Below are 25405 nucleotides of genomic sequence, written 5' to 3'. Positions count from 1 at the left end.
ACTTACGAACTTAATTTGTTCCATGACCAGGTTTTTAAGTAGAAAAGTTTATATGAAGAGCAATTTTCCCCATAGGAATCAATGTAAAAGCAAATAATGCATGCAAAACCATTAGGAAAGAAATAAAAGCTTGGCATTTGGGTGGGAGGAGGAGGAGGAAGAAGAAGAAGAGGAGGAGGAGGACAGTCGCTGCCCAGGCGAAGGGAGTGTTTCTTTTCTCTGGGCACTGGCAAAGGTTTATTCCCTCTCCAAGTGCCCAGAGAAAGGAAAATGCTTCGTTCGCTCTGGACTGCCAAAGCCTCCTTAAGCTCCTCTGGCAGCCCAAAAAATCCCGAGATGGCTGGGATTAAAGGGGGAAGGGCCTTCATGCCGCTCTCAAATTTCCTGGGAAATTTTTCCGGGCTCAGGTTCTTCAGTAGAAAATGGTTCTTAAGAAGAGGCAAAAAAATCTTGAGCATCCGATTCTTATCTAGAAAAGTTCTTAAGTAGAGGTGTTCTTAAGTAGAGGTACCACTGTATAGCTGCATCTGATCTGCATGATGGAAAGACAGGATGAATCCAGGAACAGCAACAGAAAACCAACCATCTCACAAGATGTGGAAGTTAACTTCATTCTTGAACAAACACTCACTAATAAACAGCTGGTTCTGCCAGCTGAATTGTTTCAGATCAAACAGATGGGAAGGAACAGCTATATTGAAACCGTGGACGGAAGCTGCCATCCCACACACATCTTCCCTTCTTTTATCAAATTGCAAATAAAACTTACTCAGAGACCAAAAAGAAAGAAAGGAAAGACAGGATAGGAACAAAGCAGGACAGGGATATTTATTTATTGGTAGGAATAGTGAGCTGATAGGTCAAAGATAAATTCATTCATGTTTGAGTATGAACAAAAAGCAGAGAATTGGGTCCATTGCTTGCCTCAATGTAATTCTGCAAGGCTTTCTGTCTCAGAATGTGTAGAGGGGTGCAAAAATAACAACGAGGCTGTGCATTGAAGGACTCAAACAGAACTTCCTTCTGACCCTCACCCTTTTTTATGCTGATTATCATAGGGAGAATAGAAGCATTGATAAACCTTCTATTATCCATGCAAAGAAGGACCAGATAGCTAATTGCTTTAATTTATTCCTGCATAGCTAAAGGCATAGTATATTCAGAGCTCTGTCATCCAATTAACAGGGGCAGCCCATACAGCATATTGATGATTACCATACTTTTCAGAGTATAAGACACATCTCCTTACCAGATATTCATCTGGCTAGCGTCCTTAGTCTGGTCAGCTTCAGCACATTATTTTATCCCCTGGTTAGGGCTTTTGGAGAGAGAATAACAATGAAAGAGCTTGCAAGCCAGTAAGAGCTGGGAAAATTATTAGCACCAGGTTAGGACTGGAAAGAAACATTCAGAGCAAATAGAGAATTTTTTTTAAAAAACCTACAAAGAGCTTGCAAGTGGGTAAGAGATGGGAACATCGTTAGCACCTGGTATGGGCTGAAAAGAAACTTATTTGGAGCAAGTTAGAGCAGTGAAAAAAACCCTGCAAAGATTTAGAGCTTGGAAAACATTATTTGCAGAGAGTAACAATGAAAGAACCTGCAAAGTAAGAGCTGGCAAGATTGTTAGCACCTAATTAGGGCTGGGGGGAAAAGGTGTGTGTGTGGGGGGGAAGTTACATTCAGAATATAAGACGCACCTGAATTTTAAGCCTCTTTTAGGGAGGAAAAAGGTGTGTCTTAGACTCCAAAAAATACGCTAATCATTTTCTATGCTTGCAAACAAATGCACAGTTCAGTAACTGATGCAATAGAAATTGGTTAATTGGAACAGAACCTTAAAATATGAAAGAGGCTTGATTTATATTTATTTTCCAACAGTGGACATTCCTCGGGTTATGATGGCCGCTCTGCTCGTGCATTTCCATACGGTGGTGGTAAGTGTCTTCACTGCTTGAAAATGTTACTAGGCTTGCTATATTTTCATATCTAAAATTTCTTCTTGCCTACAGGAAAACTAATAATCTAAAATAGTGTTGATTTCCTAAGTCTGTCTATTACAGGTGGCATCTTTCATTTGTCAAGTGTCTATTGGCAGGCACCAGTCACCTGCCATATTGTGAGGAGGACGGCATGGGGAGAATCATTTAACTGAAAATATATATAGTCTTTCCTTGTCTGACATCCATTCTGACTATCGGAATCTCAGTTGCTGAGCAAAGTGGTAGTTCAGATACCATGTGACTGCTTTTCTCAACAACAACAATCCCAACACTACCGGTTGTGGTCATTAAGCAATCTGGGTAGGTTGTTCTATCTCTCAAATTGAGTCTCTGAGGAAGCTGGTGGAGAAGGTAGCAACTGGTCATAAACGGAAACAGGTTGCCGAACTCCCAGATCACAATCGCACGACTCTGTGGGTGAGGCTGCAATTTGAGACAACCAGAAAGTTTCTGGTTTGTGAGGCTGTCATAATTCTGGATCGATGGTTTACACAAATGAATGTAAGTTGAGGACTACCTGTATTTTCATAGCATGCAAGATAAACAGTTAATTACAAATATCTTTTCCCTGAAATTGTTTTATCAAATGTAAAAGCTTTAAAAAATGTTTAAAGTCACAGAAGGACTTGGGGCTATGTACAGATAAAATGTTAAAAACACAAAGTGAATGTAAAAAATTTAAATGGAAGCAGTAATAGTAAATTTCAATATTAAAAGGTACCGTATTTTTCAGACTATCAGATGCTCCAGACCAGCGGTCCCCAAACTACGGCCCGCGGGCCGGATGTGGCCCGCTTAGGTCTTTTAACCGGCCCACGGCAGCACATGAGATTTTACTGATCGATATAATAAGAGGGAGAAATAGAGAGGGAGAGAGAAATGAAGAGAGATAGAAAGGGAGAGAGAGAAAGGGAGAAATAGAGAGAGGGGGAGAGAGAAAGTGTGAGAGATACAAAGAGGGAGAGTTAGAAAGAGTGAGTGAGAGAAAGAGAGAAGAGAGAGAAAGAAAGAGAAAGAGGGAATGATAGAGAGGGAGAGAGAAAGGAAGAGGGAGAGATGGAGAGAAAGAGAAAAATGAGAAAATGATGGAGGGAAAGAACGAGGGAGAGGAAAATGAAACAAATGAGAGAAAAGGAAGAGGGGAGAGAGAAGTGGAGAGGAAGGAGGGAGGGAAGGAAGGAAGGAGAAATGGAGTTTGTTGATTTAAGTTTAAATTTACTTGTTAATAAACATAGAAACATAGAAGTCTGACGGCAGAAAAAGACCTCATGGTCCATCTAGTCTGCCCTTATACTATTTTCTGTATTTTATCTTAGGATGGATATATGTTTATCCCAGGCATGTTTAAATTCAGTTACTGTGGATTTATCTACCACATCTGCTGGAAGTTTGTTCCAAGGATCTACTACTCTTAGTATAAAGAATTATAAAGAAGTATAAATTACTTAGTATAAAGAAGTATAAATTACTTTATTACTTAATTATTAATTACTTATTACTTCTTCTTTATTTTAAATATTGTATTTGTTCCCATTTTGTTTTTTACTTTAAATAAGGTATGTGCAGTGTGCATAGGGATTTGTTCATAGGGTTTTTTTATAGTCCGGCCCTCCAACAGTCTGAGGGACAGTGAACTGGCCCCCTGTGTAAAAAGTTTGGGGACCCCGCTCCAGACTATAAGACATACCTAGCAAATACTGGGCATGTGTGTGTGTGTGTATTTGTACATACACGCGGTGGTCATAACTTTGAGGACAGGTTGTAAGTCATTTTTTCTGAAGCCATCATCACTTCAAATTTTGCTAAAAGAACAGTTGTAAATTGAGAACTGTAACGCCAAAATTAACCAATGTGATGCTTGGAGTAACGTTTCCCACATATTTACACATTTTGAGGACTTAAGAGACTAGAATCTCTATTAGTGTCTTGGTTTGGTTTTAAGTGCTCGGTGCCTAGTAAATTGGTTTGAGTGAGTACTGAATGGGGGCAAAAACCCCTGTTTTATTCCAAGCTGACAGTAAGAGAACTTGGAATATTTTGAACAAAGTCTGTTCTCGCAGGAGAAACCAAAACAAACAAATCAAGTTTCTTCTATAGGGCACAGGAGAAATCAAAATAAATATCGGGGGGGGGGGGGTGTTTGTCCTAAAACAACAACACAAGGTGAGATTATCATTTCACTATTATTTCATAAAAATTGTCAAGGACTATTTTCATTTTTAAAAAAACCCAAAAGTTTTTCAAAGTTCTCGTAGCAAATAATGGAAGAAACGGATGAAATTCCTTTTTGGTGCCTCTGTAACAACCCGCCTCAAAGCTGCACTGAGTTACGAAAGATAGTTTCGCTTTGATACACAGGCTACCAGCAACTATAAAATTAACATCCCTTTAACCCTTGGCTTCATATTTGCTTTAAATGCATCCTTTTGTTACTATACCGTGTTTCTCCGAAAATAAGACCCTGCCTTTTTTTTAACCCTGGAATAAGCGCTTGCTCTTATGCATTCAAAAGCCCGCTTGGGCTTATTATCAGGGGATGTTTTATTTTGGGGAAAATAGGGTATTTAGAGGTTGGGGTGGGGTGGGGTGGGGTGAGCGTCTCACTAAGAGAACCAGGCAGGCAACAATGGTGTTATTTTTAAAATACCTGTTTCTTTACATATGTTCCTAATTTAAATCTTCCTTATTCTTGCTCTCACCGTCTCCCCTTAGTCATCTTTAATAATGTTGGCAGTTTATGAACTGTGAGATTCTCTTTTTCTTTCTGTCCAAGCAACAAAAGCTAATTTACATGTGTCAAAAGACTTGAAACAACATCAAATAACTCACCCACCCACCCCTTCATTTTATCCTTGGCTTAGTTCAACACTCCAGAATATAAAATGTTTTTTGGTTTTAGTTTGGACCACTTTAAACACATCTGCCAAACTTGGAAGATTTTGCAGATATCTGGGTCTTTTTCTTTATCCTTTTCAAGACAATGTAAAAGAAAATAAATAAGCGCAGCTGCAATTACAAAACATAACAAACCAGATTTTTAAGTATAATGCTTTTAAATAAAATAAGGGAAGAGATACTCATGTTGACACTGCTTTTGAAATTGCCACTAGGTGTAGAATTCACCACTGGGAAGGAGAAAAAATAATTTGTAAGCTTTATTCAATCCATCATTCAAGATGGGTTTTACAGTTAATCTAATCTGAACTTCCCTTTTATAAATCGAGAATAATCCCAGTGCAATTCATTTTACGCTTTTCAAATGTTTCCAACGTTTTTGTTTTCTAATCCTGGAATTTTTTTCTTTAGTCACCTTTCCGCACCTTACAGGTTCTGCCCCATCGTGGACTAGTCTCATGGACACAACCAAACCGTGGGATTATTATTCCAGAAGAGATAAAGACAGAGAGCGTGAAAGAGATCGAGACCGAGAACGGGATCGAGATCGCGACAGAGAGCGGGAGCGGACTCGGGAAAGGGAGCGGGAACGGGAGCACAGTCCAACTGCAAGCGTGTTTAATAGGTGGGTATCAAGATCCAATTCCAGTCTTTGCATTGGGAGATTCATGGCCCGCTTAAAAAAGAACGTATTTTCAAACTTCACATGCAGCTGCATATTCTTAGGGGACAAGGGCTGGCCTTTGTTTTTCTTTCCTCTCTGAAAGCCTAGCCAGCTAACTCAAATTCAAACCAGAAGTGCAAAAATAAACACTGCACACAAGACTCAAAAACTTAAGGTGGTGAATTTTATTAAGTCACAGAAAGGGGTGGAATCGCCTTTTCAGAATTCTCATACCGAGATCTATTTTCCTTCCCCTCATTTGTAGAGAGAATTGTGCTGTTTTAAATAATTCTCTTCTTTTCAGCTTAAAAAATGCTACGTATGCATTAAGGGTTGAGCTTAAAATATATTGCCATCATGTTTGTTCTTATAGAGGCTTAGTACTAATGTTTTCTACTTGGTAGGTTTTGTGTTAAAATTACAGGTCAGTGTCTTAGCCTGTAAGATCAGTTTAACATCTGTTTCTTAGGCATCTTGATTGAAAGCACAAAATGATCTGGTCATTCCAGGGTGCCAACATGAACTTTAATGACTTTTGGCCTAGGGAAGATACTGTGTTGCTTGCAGACTTAACTAAAAAGGAGGGAAGAGAAATTCTTCTTTTTCTTTTCCTTCTCCTTCTCCTCCTCCTCCTCTTCTTCTTTCTTTCACTTCCTCTTCTTCTCCCTTCTTGCCCGTGTCTTCTTCATCTTCTCCTCCTCCTCTTCCTCTTCTTCTCTGACATCCGTAGCAAACCTGACATATGACTGTGAAAAGCCAGAGGGTCCTTAGCCTAATAAAGTCATCATTTGTGGAATAATAAGAAAAAGTGGGAAGCTTGAGAGTCATAGATCACTCAGGTTTGATACACTGGAACAAATATGAATCTTTTAACCATTTTTCAGTGCCTTGTGAAATTGAGTCTAAGATTAAAAAGAACAACATGTTGTACAACATGTACTGTAAACAGGTATTGACATTGTGCTCTGGTAAAAGGTGAGGTTCACCTAGGGGGACTTTGTGGAGTCATGGTGTAATTTTATTGGTAGGACTACTGAAGCAGTATGCCAGTGTTTCCCAACCCTGGCCACTTGAAGATATTTGGACTTCAACTCCCTGAATTCCCCAGCTAGCGAATGCTGGTTGGGGAATTCTGGGAGTTGAAGTCCAGATATCTTCAAGTGACCAAGGTTGGGAAACACTGCAGTATGCCAATGCTGATGTCAACTGCCATCTTATTCTTGCTTCTGTGCTTCATTACTATGCGGTGTCAGTCTGCCACGAACTCTGGGGAAAGGGGATGGGAGGGGGAATTCTTTGGGGGAAACTAAAGTAACTGCTGTATCTCCCCAGGATGCTGCTTCAAGGTCACCTGGCTGGGAAAAGAATGCAGCTGCATACCAGCCTGCATACCAGTGATTGTTCTGAAAACATTTTGATGGAATTTGATTGGTCACAGGGGTGGGGAGGTCATCAATGGGAGGCAGTTAAGGGACGCAAAAGTAGGTCTTAGGATTTTGGTGCACGATTCTCAGTTCTGGCTATACATTACTGCAATGCACCTGACTTCTACCCTGTTTCCCCGATAGTAAGACACCCCCGATTGTAAGACGTATCGGGGGTTTCAGGGGGGTCGGCTAATATAAGCCGTACCCCAAAAGTAAGACATATGTCTTACTTTTGGGGAAACACGAGGGTATTGCCGCCTCCCTCTCATATAGCTGCACGCCGCCTCCTGCCCACGTCCGCACCGTCCCCCTCTCCATACGTCACCGCGTCTGCCACCTCCCTCTGATCTTAATGAGCGCCGCCTCCTGCCCACTTCCGCGCCGCCCCCCTCTCCATACGTCACCGCGCCGTCCCCCTCTCCATACATCACCGCGCCGTCCCCTGCACTTGTCACTGCCGCCTCCTGCTTAAAATACGGTAATGCACACAGTATTAATCATACATCAGTAAAACATACACACTGGCATACTGGGGTATCATCTGCTGTTTTGTGGTGAATACAATACTGTTCAGGTTGTTAATAAATGTTAATTTTATGGTTAAAACAAAAAAATTGACAATTTTTTCCCCAATATAAGACATACCCCGAAAGTAAGACATAGTGGGGCTTTTGGGGATAAAAAGAAAGTAAGACACTGTCTTACTTTCGGGGAAACACGGTAATAAAAAAGTACCTTTCCTGACAAATGGAGCCAAGGATCGTTTCTATTTAGAGGCTTAAATTTGTGGCAGGTCTTATAGCTGTATTGTCTATCCCCCCCCCCCTCAGCTATCTAGAACAACTTGCAACTTTAGATAGTTTTCTATCTACCAGTCCACCTGTTTCTCCTTAACTTTTGAACCCAGACAAGTCCGAAGCCCACTTTGTGGTGTCTGCCGTAGCTTTAACTTTGGGAGAGTGCCATGTCTTGAAAGATTCAGGAAGCTTTCTTGTTGTGGCCTGTCGGCAGCCGGCTCCTCCAGCAGCCAAACCGCATGAGGAGGCGGCGTGGGTGTCAGGCAGCGTCAAGGCAGTCTGAGAGCTCCAAGGGGGAAGAGGGACTGGAGATGGCCATCCATCAGCCCTCAGATGGAGAGTCAACAGCCCCCAGGTCTGGAGATGGCTGATGAGGAAGAGGAGAAACAGCTGGGTCCAGTGCCTGATGCTCGGATGCATAGAAGGTGGAGGAGTAGAAATCTATGAACCAGTCCTTGGGACGGAAACTTCACACGCTGCTAGTGATGTCCCACCCTAGCTCTGAAGATAAAAGGCAGGGAGCAGAGATGAATAAGTATATGTGATAATGGAAGAGAGGGAGAAAAAGGGGGAGGGAAAGAGAGATGGAGAGAGAAAAAAACAGGGAGGAAGGAAAGAGAGGGAGAAAAAGAGACTTTTTTCCAGGGCTGTTGGTGCTCCTAATAAAGGGAACAGTTATTTAACTACAGGGCATTGTCCTGTTTAGGTGCTGGGTCAGAACATTTTTATTCTGCCCTCTGAAGGCCAAAACACCCAAATGAATTTCAATAAAAGGTAGTGCTAGCTGGTCGCTTGTGTTGTTCCCTTACATAGCTTGTTCCTGCCTGAATCCGCCTTTCAGAATTATTCTTCGTAGGATGTAGAAAGCAGACAAAACGTTCCCAACAGCAATCTCTCTCTGAATACAACTTCATTATGACCCTCGTAACCTTCACCCAAACAACTATCCCACGAAGCCATAAAATAACATTACGAATCGTGGATAAAAGGATGAACAAATTCAACATGACAAAAATTTAAACTCTAACTCAAGTTCAGAAATTCAATTTTTTCATCTTTACTGACAGTAAAGATCTTAAAAGCTGTAGAGTGATCGGGTCAACAGATGTTGACACTATTTACAACGTGTGACAAGTTTATAGATATGAATTTACTTCTCCTTTTCTTCTTTTTTCTTTTCTTTTTTATTTCTTTCCTTCTTTTACCTTCTTTTTCTTTTTCCTTCCTTCTCCCTCATTAGCTTCCTTTCCTTTTATATATACAGTATATGTGTGTGTATTTTGACTTATAACTACAGTGTTCCCTCGATTTTCGCGGGTTCGAACTTCGCGAAAAGTCTATACCACGGTTTTTCAAAAATATTAATTAAAAAATACTTTGCAAGTTTTTTCCGTATACCACAATTTTTCCCGCCCGATGACGTTATATGTCATCGGCAAACTTTCGTCCGCCTTTAATAAATATTTTTAAATAAACTTTAATAAATAAACATGGTGAGTAATAATCTAAATGGTTGCTAAGGGAATGGGAAATTGCAGTTTAGGGGTTTAAAGTGTTAAGGGAAAGCTTGTGATACTGTTCATAGCCAAAAATAGTGTATTTACTTCTGCATCTCTACTTCGCGGAAATTCGACTTTCGCCGGCAGTCTCGGAACACAACCCCCGCGAAAATCGAGGGAACACTGTATACTCAAAACTCAGATACATTTGTATCAATATTTGCACAGTCTTTTTATGTATCTCCTCCCCTATTTATCTTCAATAAAGATTATATTTTCTTAAAAAACAAAAAAATTAAAACAATCTCTCTGTGCTTTTGGGGGGTATATGGGAGAAGCCAAGAGTTGCCACCTTTAGTTTGAGGAATGTTCTGTTCTCTTCTCAGCGATGAGGAGCAGAGATACAGATACAGAGAGTATGCGGAGAGGGGCTACGAGCGACATAGGACAAGTCGAGAGAAAGAAGAGCGGCACCGGGAAAGGAGGCACCGAGAGAAAGAAGAGACGAGACACAAATCGTCACGGAGGTCAGTTGCTTACTAAACTCTATCACGATAAATGGCGGCTTCAAGGGTGGGGCCTAAAATAAACAATGTTGGCTATCTTGTAATATTTCTCTCCCCCTCCTTTTTTCTCCCTTAGTGAAAAACGAACCCCAAAGTTAGTAAAGCGAACCCCAAAGTTAGTAAAGATCTGACCGTAGGTGATAGTTAGAATCGGAATCTTTTTTTTTTTAGTTTGATCGTGGGAATTTTTTAACGAAAGGTTCAGTTTGTCGGTCTGGGTGGGCTGTTTAGAGCAAGCAAGATCACTAGGCAGTGATGGGACCAGTGACGGCCTGCTACCGGAACGGTAAGGTGTTCTGTTCCGGTAGCGATTTTCAGGATGCTTTCAGCTGCTCACCTGAGCACGTGCGCCCCCGTGCAAAATTTTGCTTCTGTGCATGCGCAGCAAGAGAAATCTTATGTGTAGACATGCGAGCGAGATTTCTTTGACTTTTGCCTTCCACATGCGCGCAAGGCCTCGGAGGGTGCACCAATAGCACCGAAGACAGGAGGCCTTCCCGGGATGGGACCCACTACTCTTGTGGGGGTGGGGAAGGATTTTAGCTTTAGATTTAATTGGATTTGTATGCCGCCCCCCTCCGAGGACTCGGGGCGGCTCACAGCATATACAGAAAACAGAAAAAAGTAATAAACAATCCAATTAATACATTAAAAAACAATCCTTAAAATTCTGATTTTTTAAAAACCCTATCATTTACAATTCATTCGACAATCATACTAAAAAACATTCATTGGTCAGGGGGGAAGATCTAAAACCCCAGGCCTGGTGGCAAAGATGAGTTTTTAAACTCTTTCAGAAGGCGAGGAGGGTGGGGGCAGTGCGAATCTCCAGGGGGTGCTGCTTCCAGAGGGCGGGGAGGCCCACAGAGAAGGTTCTTCCTCTAGGTCCCGCCAGCCGGCATTGTTTGGTCGACAGGACCCTAAGGAGACCAACTCTTTGGGACCTCGCCGGTCGCTGGGATTTGTGCGGCAGAAGGCAGTCTCGGAGGTAGTCTGGAGTGTTTGGTCGCTCTTTGCAAAAGCGCCCATTTGTCATTCATGTCAAAAGCAGGGCCCCATCCTTTACTTCAGGGGTGTCAAATTCTTTATTTCATTGAGGGCTGCATTTGGGATGCTTTTGACGTCGGGGAGGGGCTGTGACCAGCTCAGTAGTGGGGTGCCTGTGGTGGCCCGAGCACACTGCCAGTGAAAACAGGGTCCCAAGCTCAGTTTTCAGCTGCGCTGGCCTCCTGCAACCCTTTTCCAGAAAAAATGGACCTCGGGAGGACTGTCCATTGGCAGAGACACTGCAGGCTGATCCTTTGCTGTTTCCAGGGGGGCTCCACAGGCAGATCTAAGAACCCTGCCATCCAGATCCGAGCCTTGGAGTTTAATACCCTTGTTTTACCATGTCTGTGTGGAGAGATTGACCAGGAAACATAATCTCACGGCTGTGGCCAGGGAGGGGAGGTGGCTTGGCTCCGGCCTGCCTGGTGCACCAGTTGCAGCCCTGTTTGGACAGGGAGTCTCTACTCACAGTTGCTCATGCACTTGTCACCTCAAGATTCGACTATTGGAATGCTCTCTACATGGGGCTATCTTTGAAGAGTGTTTGGAAACTACAAATCGTGCAAAATGCAGCCACACGAGCGGTCATGGGCCTTCTTAATCATGCCCATATTTCTCCAGCACTCCGTGGACTGCATTGGCTGCCGATTGGTTTCCGGATACAATTCAAAGTGTTGGCTATGACCTATAAAGCCCTACATGGCATCGGGTTACTTGTGTGACCGCCTCCTGCCGTATGAGCCCCAGCGACCGATTAGGTTTCACAGAGTCAGCCTTCTCCAGGTCCCGTCAACTAGACAATTATTATTATTTATTAGATTTGTATGCCGCCCCTCTCCGGAGACTCGGAGCGGCTCACAACACAAAACACGGTACAAATCCAACAATAAAAAGCAATTAAACACCCGTAGTATAAAAACAATCATGCATCTCAGACAAACCTTGCGTAAAACGGAAACAGCTCGGGGGAATCAATTTCCCCATGACTGACAGCAGAGGTGGGTTTTGAGGAGTTTGCGAAAGGCAAGGAGGGTGGGGGCAATCCTAATCTCCGGGGTGAGTTGATTCCAGAGGGTCGGGGCCGCCACAGAGAAGGCTCTTCCCCTGGGTCCCGCCAGACGACATTGTTTCGTCAACGGGACCCGGAGAAGGCCAACTCTGTGGGACCTAACCGTCACTTGGCAGGGCCTAGGGGAAGAGTCTTCTCTGTGGAGGCCCCGGCCCTCTGGAATGAGCTCCGCTGGGAGATTCGCAATGCTCTCACCCTCCTTGTCTTCCACAACAGTCTTAAGACTCATCTATGCCACCAGGCTTGGGGAGAATAGACCTTAGCCCAGCCAACGAGTAGTATGTATGGTTGTTGTTTGAATAGATATAATTGATTTTTAATATAATTAGGGATTTTAGATTGGTTTACTCAGATTTAATTAATTGGATTTAGCCTACTGTATTCCATTGTTTCTTTTTATATGTTATAAGCCACCCCGAGTCCTCGGAGAGGGGTGGCATGTAAATCCATCAATCAAGCATCAGTCTGTTTAATGTCCTTTGCTTATTTGCCAAGTGAAACATTTCCACTTGCTTGCCTCCCTTTGCTAAGCAAATCAATTGAGGCCAACATTTACATTGCAAAGCGACAAATCTGTTAAAATAATATTTTTTTTAAAAATCTCTTTGGATTAATCAACATGTTTTATGGCCCTGTGTGTGAGAGAGTGAGTACAGGTAAATCCTCCAGTTACAACCACAGCAGAGCCCAAAATTTATGTCGCTAACTGAAACATCGGTTAAGTGGGTTTTGTCTTTTTTCCCCCCTCCCCCCTTTTCTCTCCCTAGTAACAGCCGACGCCGCCATGATAGTGAAGAAGGAGAGAGCCACAGGAGGCATAAACATAAAAAGTCCAAAAAGAGCAAGGAAGGGAAAGAAATGGGTGGCGGCGAACCTGCCTCCGAACAGGAAAACACTGAAGCTGCCCCGGCCGAATAGGCATGCGATATTTCTGCCTGGTTGCTTATATTCATGCCAGAAATAGATTGCTCCAAATCTAATTATTTTTCTGGGTCTTAAAAAAAAATGTTGCTCTTAATCTTGTTCTGTTTAGTAGGAAAAAAGCATACGTTTCATTTTGGGTTTTTGAAAATAAAGAGTGAATTTTTTCATGTTAAAAGCGGACCGTTTTGTCTTCTATGCCATTGGAACGGTGAAGGCTTGGTTACTGAGATTCCCTGCGTTTAATCCAAAGATTCATCAAAGTGGAAAGTGAAGAAATTGCAAAGGCTTCTCACATTCAAATACGTATTTCACACGTGGCACTCAATGGACTGTTTTAGGAAAGATGAACCAGTGTTTCATTTAGTCCTTTAGATCAGTGTTTCCCAACCTTGGCAACTTGAAGATATCTGGACTTCAACTCCCAGAATTCCCCCACCAGCATTCGCTGGCTGGGGAATTCTGGGAGTTGAAGTCTAAATATCTTCAAGTTGCCAAGGTTGGGAAACACTGCTTAAGATAAGTAAATACATTTTAAATAGCAAGTTAGCTATCTTGGCTAGAAATCCATAGTGTGTCAATAGTATCCAGGTGTAATGTCTCCTGTCTTTGATCATGCAATTGTGGACTTTCTCGCTTTATTCTTTGCTTTCTGCACCTTACAGCAGTAAGGATGCTATACTGCTAAAAAAAATAATAAAGGGAACATTTAAACAAGAACATAATTCCAAGTAAATCAAACTTCTGTCAAATCAAACTGTCCACTTAGGAAGCAACACTGATTGACAATCAATTTCACATGCTGTTGTGCACGTTCGACTTTATACAGAACAAAGTATTCAATCAGAATATTTCATTCATTCAGATCTAAGATGTGTTCTTTGAGTGTTCCCTTTATTTTTTTGAACAGTGTAGTTTAGAAGACCCCAACCCAAAATTGAAGGATAAAAACAGTAAAACCGAACACTCAGATGAAATGGTTGATTTCATGAATTAGAAAACTTAATTCATGCAAAGTTGAGTATTTTTTTTCTTTTTTTAATTAAATTAATCTGGCTTTACAAATTACAATTAATTTAATTGTAGAAATAAAACACACCATTATAATATATTAGAAAGAATTTTTTTTAAAAAAGACTGCTTTTACTGAGCACAAAATAGTGGAAATAAATAGATTCGTCAGCCGGACTTCTAACATCTTGCAATAGATGTTGTCAGCGTAATCATTAGAGAAGCGTCCCATCACTTCAAGGTTTCTGAAATCACTTTCAAATTAGCTAAAGGTGTTTCCTTCTTTATCTAAAGAGCAGGTGAGACATAGATATAAAAACGCCAGTGTGAAACATATTCACAGTAAATTGTGCACCTTGATTGACACCAGGAACTTTCCATAGTTTTAACAGGGCATATGTCAGTGTTCCAATTAACATCCAACAGCATGTTTTTTTTCCTCCCAAACATGTACTATGGAGCATTTCTAGACTGTTCTACTTACATAATGTGCACATTGATTCTTTGCTACAAAAAAAAAAAAAGTAGACAGATTCGTTTGTTTCTAGTTGAAACGCATCTTTATAAAAAGGTGCCCGGCCAAGATACAATAGTGAGAGTAAGTTTCCCCCTCAGTTCTTTTAGCATCCTTGCCAAAGAGGTGTGCGCCATTCCTGAGATATTCCTGCCATTCACTGCAAGGAGGATGTCGCCACACCTGGAAGGAGAAGGGAGTAAATTAAAGTTGGGCTCATCTGCAGTTCCAAGACAGTTTTCTTTATTTTGCAAATCTCTGGAGATTCTCAGTCATCCATAGAAACAAGATTGACGGCAGAAAAAGACTTATGGTCCATCTAATCTGCCCTCATACTAGACATACTCAGTTCCTTCAATCGTTCTTCATATGTTTTAGCCTCGTCCCCTAATCATCTTCGTTGCTCTTCTCTGATATTGATGTGCCTCATTATCAATTATTATATCAATTGTCTCGTTTAGCACAATTACGGTATATGTGCCAGGGAACAAAGGCTTAAACAGGTTGTTACAAAAGCCTTCAATTGCACTGGGTAAAATGTCAACTCATTTTATACCAAAATTGACTTTCCTTTCTTGCATCTATTTCTGTAGCCTAGATAAAAAGAGCCAGCTGTGATCCTCTTTTAAGTAGGAGATAACAGTTTCCTTTCATTTCTTATTTGGTACACACCACCAAACATTTGCAAAGTAAGTGATATTAAGAAGGAAGTAAGATCTTCATTCAGATTCATTTGCGTGTGACCAATTTTATAATCAAAGAAGAAGGCAGTTGGCATAGGCAATAGGCAGCTTTCAATCAGATCACAAATTTTGCAATGAATCAAACATGTTCATAGATAATTCCCTTCTTAGAATTGGTGCAGATAGTAAGAGAAAGGTCCTTGGAAAACAATAGCACATAGATCCACTCACTCTAATCTACAAGTCAAAAAGGAGAACATTTTTGTTAACTGTTGTGAGTGGTCCACGTCTGACTCAGCTGGTCATGGATTTCAAGGACCATGAGACAGATGAGTACTGGCATCGCAGGCCAGTGTTCTTACCATCTGAATGGTAGTGAGAGTGAAGGGGAGTTGGAAACTGGGGAACCACCAGACACTGTAGAGCCCCCAACTATGGTATTGTCTGACTCAGAGGACGATGGGGAGTTTGAGGATCAGGACGCCCTGTTAGATGCAAGGGTAAGGAGGATGAGATCCGGGCATGACTATCTCCCTACAAGGGGTTCTTGGCATTAATATAGATCTATGGGACATTTGGCCACACCTTGACAGTATATAAGGACAGGCTGATGGGAAAGGGGTTGTGGCAAACAACGTTCCTCATTATGGAGCAAGGTGCCTTGGAGCTGAGAGACTTCTGCTTCCATGGACATACATTTCTGCCTGCATGAACTGTTTAAACTATCTGGACTGTGAGTTGACTTAAAAACCAAAGACACATCATTAGTGGAGATTTGTGACTCTAAGCTGGCTGGCATCCCAGACATGCCTTATCTACTGCAAATTAAAGAAACTTGCGGCCAGCATGGGATTCCTTGCGTTAACTCTTGTATTGCAGAAATTATGTTACTAATAGACTTTGCTTATGTGTACTTTTGAACCAACGTGCATGGGGGTCTTTCTGATAATTGATCCATCCGGACAGAACATTAACAATCCTGGCAAAGCGGTTTTCAATATAAATTTTACAGATGCTTCATAGGCCTAATTTGATCAAAGGCAACCTCAGATCAATGACAGAATTTGCTTTTAGCCAATAAGTTTTTATTACCTGATTCTTCCATCATTATACGCCGGAGTCCCTTCCACAATGGATTTGATAAAGAACGGTCTGTTCCCACTGTTTTCTTCATAGCCTCCCACTATACTGAAGCCAAGGGTTCCTGCTGTGTTTCTTCGCAAGACAATTTCTTTGCAGCTGTACAAAGACCTAACAACAACAAAAAAAGCATTCCATTTAAGTCACATTTCTACCTTAAAGTTCTAGATGTTCATTACTTAACATTTTGCTTATCTGCTTCTTAGCCATATCAGACTTTAAATTATATCCGCCGTTCAGTTTAAGATACATTTAGTAGAGCTGTTTATAGGCTAATGGGTAGTCCTCGATTTAACGACAATAATGGATCCTGGAATTTTCTATCGTACATCACGACGGTTGTTAAGTTGCAGCATCCATATGAATGAGCCATTTCTTGTGGCAGTGATGAAGTGAATTCACTGCCTGTAATGGGCTCCTTTTGCCAGAAACTCTTTTTAAAAATATATATATATTTTTTTATTGATTTTATAATATAAAACACTCACACAACATATAACAAGTGCACACAGTGATTGTGCCCACTACCTGTTGTGGTTAGCTCTGGCCCAGCTCCTGCCCCAAGGACTGGATGTGGGGGAGACATCCACATGCTGCAGGCCTGTTTTGCCCCCGGTGGAATCTGCTGATGAAGGCTCCTCTGACCAAGAAGACATGAGTGACAGGAAGGAGGAGAGTGTGGCAGACAGCTCAGAAGGAGATCAATTATCTAGCTCCTCCTTGGATTCAGAACAAGAGTTAATGATACAGCCACGCATGCGGAGAGCGATGCATAGACAACAACAACTGAGAGATTATTATCAAAGAAAATGAGGCCACCTGTGGTTGGGTGGGGCTGTGGTAATTAGTGAGGCTGCTATAAATAGCAGCCTGTGGGTTTGGCCATTGTGGAGGATTATCTGATCGTTGTGTTTCATGACTGCTTTACTGACTGACTTTTTGTGTGCTGATTTTTCCGTGCTTTGAAACTAAACCAGAGCAAAGTGTGTTTCAGTTTGTGAAAGAAGAAGGGCTGTGAATTGCCTCCCAGCTGCAAGATAAGTATCACAGAACTGATAAGGGACTTGTACAAATTACCAGTTTGGTTGGAGACCAGTGCTCTTTGCTATACTAAAAGAGGGCTTAGTTTAAGTGAATTTTCATTATAAAGAACATTGTTTTGAATCTTCAAACGTGTGTGTGTCTGAAATTTGTACCTGTGAATTTTTGGGAGGATTCTACCAGAGAGTCCGACAGAACACTACCAAACAATCATTCGTACCCCACCACCAATCGGGGGTGTTTCTTGTATAAACCATTTTAACCCAAGAGCAAAATATCTTTTTACATACTGTATTATAAAGTGATTCCAATTTGTTTCTTATAGCTTGGTCTCGGATTCTACTCGCCATGTATCGCCTTACCTTGTCCCATCGTCCAATCAGTTGTCGCAAATCAGTTTCATTGGCCAAATTCATCCTTTTGTCCATAATCTCAAAATGAATGTGGTCCACCATGTACCGGTACCAATTTTGCATTGTCCATTTTGTCGCATCCTTCCAACTATTACTGCCTGGGCGCTTTCTATCGCTGCTTGTTTTATTTCTCTAAATTCTCCCATCTCATTACTTTTGACCAGGGGTCCCCAAACTTTTTACACAGGGGGCCAGTTCACTGTCCCTCAGACTGTTGGAGGGCCGGACTATAAAAAAACCCCTATGAACAAATCCCTATGCACACTGCACATGCCTTATATAAAGTAAAAAACAAAATGGGAACAAATACAATATTTAAAATAAAGAAGTAATAAGTAATGAAGTAATTAATAATTAAGTAATAAAGACATTTATACTTCTTTATTAACAAGTAAATTTAAACTTAAATCAACAAGCTCCCTCCATTTCTCCTTCCTTCCTTCCTTCCCTCCATCCCTTTCCCTCCCTTTCCTGGTCAGCCAGCTTTGCTGGCCGGCACAGGGCAGCCGCCGCGACAACAACAACGGCCCCGTGACAGCTGCTGATGCCCGCTTTCCTCCCCACCTCTTGCCTCTCCACCTCCTCGCTCAGCAGCCGACCGCAGTGGGTGGACAGGAGATTCGGGAGCTTATTATATCGATTGGTAAAATCTCGTGTGCTGCTGTGGGCCGGTTAAAAGACCTCAGCGGGCCGCATCCGGTCCGCGGGCCGTAGTTTGGGGACCGCTGCTTTTGACTAATACTGCCATTTCTTTAGTGATTATCCATCTTATATTTAACATCCAATTAATATCCTCTTGCACTTTTTGCCAAGTAGACATCAAGCTTTCAGCAAAAACAATAATGTTGCAAACAGCCGTAAATATGGGCCATTGGCTGAACGTTCAAAATGCAATACATCAGAACAAGAGGATCCAGCTATCAATCAGAACATTGTATCGAGGTCATAAATATCTTGAAGGGGGAGAGATATTATAATCACTACACAACCAATTGTAAACCAAAGATTCAGGATTCTATGTACGCAAAAGCTTGCCGTATTGCATTATCAACATAGCTGATGAACCTGTTGCAATTTCTATTTCTGTCTTTTAAAAGTAGCAGCAGTCAGTGCTTTGCCTTTAAATTAGAGCAATTTTAAAATGAAAACACAAAGTTGTTTTTCTTAAAAGCAACAGTTTTTTGCTCTGTTCTTTTGCAGGATTTTTATAGTACTGTAGCTTAGGCCCTTGAGAACTACATATATTCCACCTGCTGGCAGAATATAAATGTATAATGCTTGTATAATAGCTGGACTGGCTTCTAATGCGAAAAGCAGGTGTCTGTTGCTTTTTTTCCCCATGCCTCCAGTTTTATTCGTTTACCATCTGTGTGCAGTGTTCAGCATTCTGAATTCCACTCTTCATACAGTCGTAAATGCACCAGATTTACCAAGGTCAGGATCCAATTTGGTCAGGATTTCACTATTATTGATAGCTATTATTGATGGATTGTGTCTAACCACAAGACATGTACAATGTTCCCTCGATTTTCGCGGGTTCGAACTTCGCGAAAAGTCTATACCACGGTTTTTCAAAAATATTAATTAAAAAATACTTTGCGGGTTTTTTCCTATACCACGGTTTTTCCCACCCGATGACGTCATATGTCATCGCCAAACTTTCGTCTGCTTTTAATAAATATTTTTTTTAATAAACTTTAATAAATAAACATGGTGAGTAATAATCTAAATGGTTGCTAAGGGAATGGGAAATTGCAATTCAGGGGTTTAAAGTGTTAAGGGAAGGTTTGGGATACTGTTCATAGCCAAAAATAGTGTATTTACTTCCGCATCTCTACTTCGCGGAAATTCGACTTTCGCTGGCGGTCTCGGAACAAATCCCCCGCGAAAAGCGAGGGAACACTGTATTGACTTCTAGAACTTTATTGTATTTTATAAACAACTGTGTAGTTTAATTTACTAGAATCAGAGATTATCAAATTTTGGAGATAGGCAATCCGTGCATGATAATCTAACAATTCTACAAGTTACTAGGAGGGCCTCTCCTAAATTTGCATCTTGAGTATTGGGGCTTTTGAGTAGGGGAGCTTAACCTTAAGAGTGAGGGGAAGAAACAACTGTGACTACTTCACCTTCAACTGCAACAACACACGAGCATGTAATAGATTCAAACTTAACGTAAACCGCTCCAAACTACATTGCAGAAAATACGACTTCAGCAATAGAGTGATCAATGCCTGGAATGCATTACCTGACTGTAGTTTCTTCCCCAAACCCCAAAATCTTCAACCTTAGATTGTCTGCAGTTGACCTCTCCCCTTTTCTCAGAGGTTTGTGAGGGGCGTGCATAAGCGCATCACTATGCTTACCATCTCTGTCCCACTGTCCTATTTTATTTTTTATCATTGCTTTCTACTTATCTACTTATGCTTATACAAACTACAATCCTATACTTGTTCGACAAAATAAATAAAAAATAAAGAAATAAATAAAATTTATTAGATTACTCTGTCATCTGACTATTCCAGGCTCCTTGCTTACAACAGTAAAATAGAAAAAAAAATTAATACTCTACAATAAAAAGTAAACAACGCCAAGCAGTTAAACGCACGCACCCCTCATTTCTAAATGCCCTCTGAGGAATTCAGTTTTAAGCAACTTTGAAAAGGCAACAAAACAAAGAAATGTTTCCTGGCTTCAGGAAGAAGTTTGTGGTGTGGGGTGTGTGTGTTTCAGTGTTTGTGTGTGTGTGTGTGTGAGAGAGAGAGACAGAGAGAGAGAGAGGTGGGGGAAGAGAAAGAGAGAGAAAGAGAAGTGTATAATAATAATAATAATAATAATAATAATAATAATAATAATAATAAGTGAAATACAAAAATCTAAAAATCGAGCTGCAACGACTCTGGCATAAGCCAGTAAAAGTGGTCCCAGTGGTACTTGGCACGCTGGGCGCAGTGCCAAAGGATCTCAGCGGACATTTGAAAACCATTGGAATTGACAAAATCTCCATCTGTCAATTGCAAAAGGCCGCTTTACTGGGATCAGCAAACACAATTCACTGCTACATCACGCAGTCTTAGGTGCTTGGGAAGTGCCCGACTGGTGATGAAATACGAAATCCAGCATAGTGATCTCGTTTGCTGTGTTGTATTGACATAATAATAAATTATTAGATTTGTATGCCGCCCCTCTCCGAGAACTCGGAGCGGCTCACAACAGGACAATACACAATATACAAATCCAATAGTTAAAAAACAGTTTAAAACCCTTATATATTTAAAAAAGTCATACAATTCAAATAAACCAAACATAAATTATAATAGCTAAGGGGTATATTATTTTTCCCATGCCTGGTGACATAGGTGAGTTTTCAAGAGTTTATGAGGGTGGGGGCAGTCCTGATTTCTGGGGGGAGTTGGTTCCAGAGTGCTGGGGCCGCCACAGAGAAGGCTCTTCCCCGGGCCCCACCAGGCGACATTGTTTAGTTGACGGGACCCGGAGAAGGCCAACTCTGTGGGACCTAATCGGTCGCTGGGATTCGTATGGCAGAAGGCGGTCCCGGAGGTATTCTGGTCCGATGCCATAAACAGTATGCAAGTGGAACTGTTATATTCTCTATCAATTAAGTGAAGAGGCAAAACGATAGGATTGTGACTCACTTCCTTTTTGGCCCCAGGGTAATGAAATGTGCACAAAACACCACAGCCCAGTCTCCCCAAAACATAAGACATCCCAGGCAAGTTGGGATGATCAGAGCAGTGTGTGACACACCCCAAGCTCCTGTCCATGTGTTTTGGAGATGGCAAAAAAGTCTAGCTCTTTTAATGCCTGGCACTTGCTTGGATAATGCTTCTGGGCCTTCAGAGCAGAAGAGTGAAATATTCCATCGAGAGGGAATGTCTCGTTCCGTCTTTAGTGACTCATTGTTTAGATGTTCTTCGTTGTAGGGTGTTGCACAAGAGAACATAACTCTATGTTCTCCCTCTAGCATGGATACAATAAATGTTCTGCTACAGAACATTCTTGTCGATGTTCATGCTGGAGATTTATTTATTTATTTATTTATTTTATTAATCAGATTTGTATGCCGCCCCTCTCCGCAGACTCGGGGCGGCTCACAGCAATAATAGTACAATGTAAACAAATCTAATATTTAAGTTTAAGTTAATTTAAAACCCCAATTTAAAAACCAATCATACATACTAGCATACCATGCATAATTTTTTGTAAGCCTAGGGGGAGGAAAAGTATCAATTCCCCCATGCCTGACGACAGAGGTGGGTTTTAAGGAGCTTACGAAAGGCTAGGAGGGTGGGGGCAACTCTGATATCCGGGGGGAGTTGGTTCCAAAGGGTCGGGGCCGCCACAGAGAAGGCTCTTCCCCTGGGTCCCGCCAAACGAGATTGTACACTGCTCAAAAAAAATAAAGGGAACACTTAAACAACAACAATACAACTCCAAGTAAATCAAACTTCTGTGAAATCAAACTGTCCACTTAGGAAGCAACACTGATTGACAATCAATTTCACGTGCTGTTGTGCACGTTCAACTTTGTACAGAACAAAGTATTCAATGAGAATATTTCATTCATTCAGATCTAGGATGTGTTATTTAAGTGTTCCCTTTATTTTTTTTTTGAGCAGTATATTTTGCTTCACTAAGTCCTGGGCGGTAGAAGTAGGTTAAGTCGAGAAAACAACGAAAAGAATCACTTATTCTGAAAAGACCCGGGCTAATATAATATATAATACCAATAAAGGAGAGTACTGTATTTGTAGCTCAGGGTTGCGACGAGGGGTCCTTGATGCTTTCTGAGCCTGCTTGTTTTTTTGTAGAAGTTTCACTACCCTAACTAGGTAACATCGGTTCTGTCCCGGTGATGAGCCCACCAAGAAATAGGTCCACACACACATGGATTTGACAAGGTTCAAGCATGTAATTCTAAGAGTTTTTAAAATGCATCAGAAAGCAAGAAATAAGTCAGTTTCAGTTTTAGCCGTTCATTAGCATCTCAGACTATAAATCACTCCCAAATATGTCTCTTTGATCTCTGACCTCTAATTACCAACTGTTTGGGTGTATAAGACACACCTTTTTCCTCCCTAAAATAGGCTGATAGGGTGTGTCTTATACTCTGAATGTAGCTGGGCCAGAGCTAACTACAACACACACACACACACCCCAGCCTAACTAGCTGCTAACGATCTTCCCAGCTCTTACCTTGCAGGCCCTTTTCATTGTTTCTCTCTGCAAATAATGTTTTCCAAGCCCTAAGTCTGTGCAGGCTTTTTTTTTTCCCATTACTCTAGCTTGCTCTGAGTAAGTTTCTTTCCAGCCCTAACCAGGTGCTAACAATGTTCCCAGCTCCTACTGGCTTGCAAGCTCTTTCATTGTTACTCTCTGCAAAGAGGAATGTTTTCTAATCACTCAGTCTTTGCGGGGTTTTTTTCCATTGCTCTATTTGCTCAGACTGTTTCTTTCCAGATGCTAATGATGTTCCCAGCTCTTATCCGCTTGCAAGCTCTTTCATTGTTACTCTCTGCAAAGAAGAATGTTTTCTAATCACTCAGTCTTTGCGGGGGTTTTTTCCATTGCTCTATTTGCTCAGACTGTTTCTTTCCAGATGCTAATGATGTTCCCAGCTCTTATCCGCTTGCAAGCTCTTTCATTGTTACTCTCTGCAAAGAGGAATGTTTTCTAATCACTCAGTCTTTGCGGGGTTTTTTTCCATTGCTCTATTTGCTCAGACTGTTTCTTTCCAGATGCTAATGATGTTCCCAGCTTTTACTGGCTTGCAAGCTCTCTTTCATTGTTACTCTCTCAGAATAAAAAAAAAACCTAAGTGCTTAACTAGGGGATAAAATAATGTGCTGAAGCTGACCAGTCTAAAGATGCTAGCCAAATGAATACCTGGTAGTAGTAGAAATAGTAGTAATAGTAGTAGTAGTAGTAGTAGTAGTAGTAGTAATAATAATAATAATAATAATAATAATAATAATAATAATAATAATAATAATTTATTAGATTTGTTTGCCGCCCCTCTCAGAGGAGAGATTCTTTCCCCTATTTTTCTCCCCAAAAACTAAGCAAATTCTTTCCCCTATTTTCTTCTCCAAAAACTAAGGTGCGTCTTATATTCTGGTACATCTTATACTCCAAAAATACAATAAGCATGACTCACTCTAAGTTGGCAAGGAGCCCAGAAAGCCAAGATTTCACCTTCTTATTTTGTAATTCACTTAAATAGTTCAAGAGCCAAATCAAATCAGCCATCACTCACATTCGAAAGTTTTTTTTTTTTTTTTTTTATTATTAAAATGTAAACATATACATCATATATACAACATATGGTACAATGAAAGAAGACAAAAAACAAAAAACAAAACATACAAACAAAAACAAAACTGGTAACAATATCGGCGAATAAGCAGGGGGGTTGAGTTGAAAACGAAAATTAGGTCAAGATATTATTGCTCAGTAACATATTTCGGCTAGATTATCAAAAATGATAAATACCAGTGTTGCGTTTACAAATCTTGTTAAGAAGTTATCAGTAATAGTGGTAAGTTTACATAATTAAATACATATACAGTCTCGTGTAATAATATTAGATAATAAAGTCCTTTATACCGGAATTGTGTCAGTTCATTTTTTTTTTTTCCCTTAAAGCCTATTGGTCTCTCTGTTGCTACCTATCCATTTATAGAGAGGGTCCCAACAGTTGTTAAACGTATCTAACGGTTCGTTCCTGACTAATAGGGTCAGTTTTGACATTTCTGCGCAGTACATTATTTTCCTTAATATTGCTTCATTTGGGGGAAGGTCTTCATTTTTCCACCACTGCGCGTAAGTTAGTCTTGCTGCGGTAGTTAAGTGGATGATTAGATGAACTTGGGGTTTCGACAATTTTTGCCTAACTATACCTAGTAGAAAACATTCAGGGGTCTTGTCAAGCGTCAAGTTTAATATTTCTTCAATCCAATTTCCAATCATTTCCCAATAGGTTTTGGCTTTATTGCATTCCCACCATAGATGAAAGTAGGTACCCAATTCTTGTTGACATTTCCAACAGATTGGTGAAAGTTTGTTGTTCACTTTGGTTAATTTAACTGGGGTAATATGCCAACGGTAAAACATTTTGACCAGGTTTTCTTTATAAGAGGTGGCAATAGTCAGTTTATAGTTCTTTGTCCAAATTATTTGCCATTCCTCCTCTGTTATCTCTTTTTTAAGGTCGCGGTTCCATTTCTTAACATTGGGTTTTTGGTTAAAGGTGTCCAAGTCGTTGTAGTTTAAATAGCCATAAAAATTTTTGATTATCTTATCTTGGGGGCCTATACATAGCTTATCTAACAGAGCGTTTTTGGTAATCCCGAAATTTTTTTTGTCTTTGTTAAATTTAGACTGGATCTGGAGGTATTCCCACCATTCCACTTTTTGGCCCAAATTTTCAAGTTCTAATCTTGTTTTGATTGTCCCGTTTGGGTTTAAGATGTCTTTATATCTTAATATATTATTTCTCTTATGTAAATTGGGATGTACATAGGCTTCTAAAGGAGCATACCACATGGGAATTCCTTTGTATAATTTCGTTTTAGTTTTTTTCCAGGTGCCAATTAACGATTTTCTAATCAGGTGGTTGGAGAAGTATTTGTGGGTTGACGACTTTTCGTCCCAAAGATAGTAATGCCATCCTGCATGGAGGTCGTGGCCTTC

At 40.8% G+C, this 25405-nt stretch overlaps 2 protein-coding genes across 23 annotated transcripts in view; one reads left to right on the top strand and one right to left on the bottom strand.

Annotated features, from left to right (window-relative positions):
- FIP1L1 (factor interacting with PAPOLA and CPSF1) overlaps window positions 1-13065 on the top strand; it is a 48764-nt gene extending 35699 nt beyond the window's left edge. For 6 of the 18 annotated variants that reach the window (XM_070757192.1, XM_070757177.1, XM_070757186.1 and 3 more), the window contains 4 exons: window positions 1881-1936; window positions 5309-5522; window positions 9671-9811; window positions 12734-13065. In XM_070757192.1, the coding sequence (XP_070613293.1) occupies window positions 1881-1936; window positions 5309-5522; window positions 9671-9811; window positions 12734-12884 (562 nt within the window). In that variant the 3' untranslated portion in view covers window positions 12885-13065. The remainder of the gene's footprint in view (window positions 1-1880; window positions 1937-5308; window positions 5523-9670; window positions 9812-12733) is intronic. The other 12 variants (XM_070757179.1, XM_070757193.1, XM_070757187.1 and 9 more) reach the window with 3 other exon arrangements.
- Window positions 13066-14435: 1370 nt separating this feature from the next.
- The window catches only part of LNX1 (ligand of numb-protein X 1), a 315851-nt gene continuing 304881 nt past the window's right edge, over window positions 14436-25405 (bottom strand). For all 5 annotated transcript variants that reach the window (XM_070757148.1, XM_070757145.1, XM_070757147.1 and 2 more), the window contains exons 10-11: window positions 16188-16346; window positions 14436-14595 (exon numbers count right to left, since the gene is read on the bottom strand). In XM_070757148.1, coding sequence (XP_070613249.1) covers window positions 14460-14595; window positions 16188-16346 — 295 coding nt within the window. In that variant the 3' untranslated portion in view covers window positions 14436-14459. The remainder of the gene's footprint in view (window positions 14596-16187; window positions 16347-25405) is intronic.

Source organism: Erythrolamprus reginae, chromosome 7, assembly GCF_031021105.1.
Source record: "Erythrolamprus reginae isolate rEryReg1 chromosome 7, rEryReg1.hap1, whole genome shotgun sequence".
Lineage (NCBI taxonomy): Eukaryota > Metazoa > Chordata > Lepidosauria > Squamata > Dipsadidae > Erythrolamprus > Erythrolamprus reginae.
This window is presented reverse-complemented; position numbering and strand designations above follow the sequence as displayed.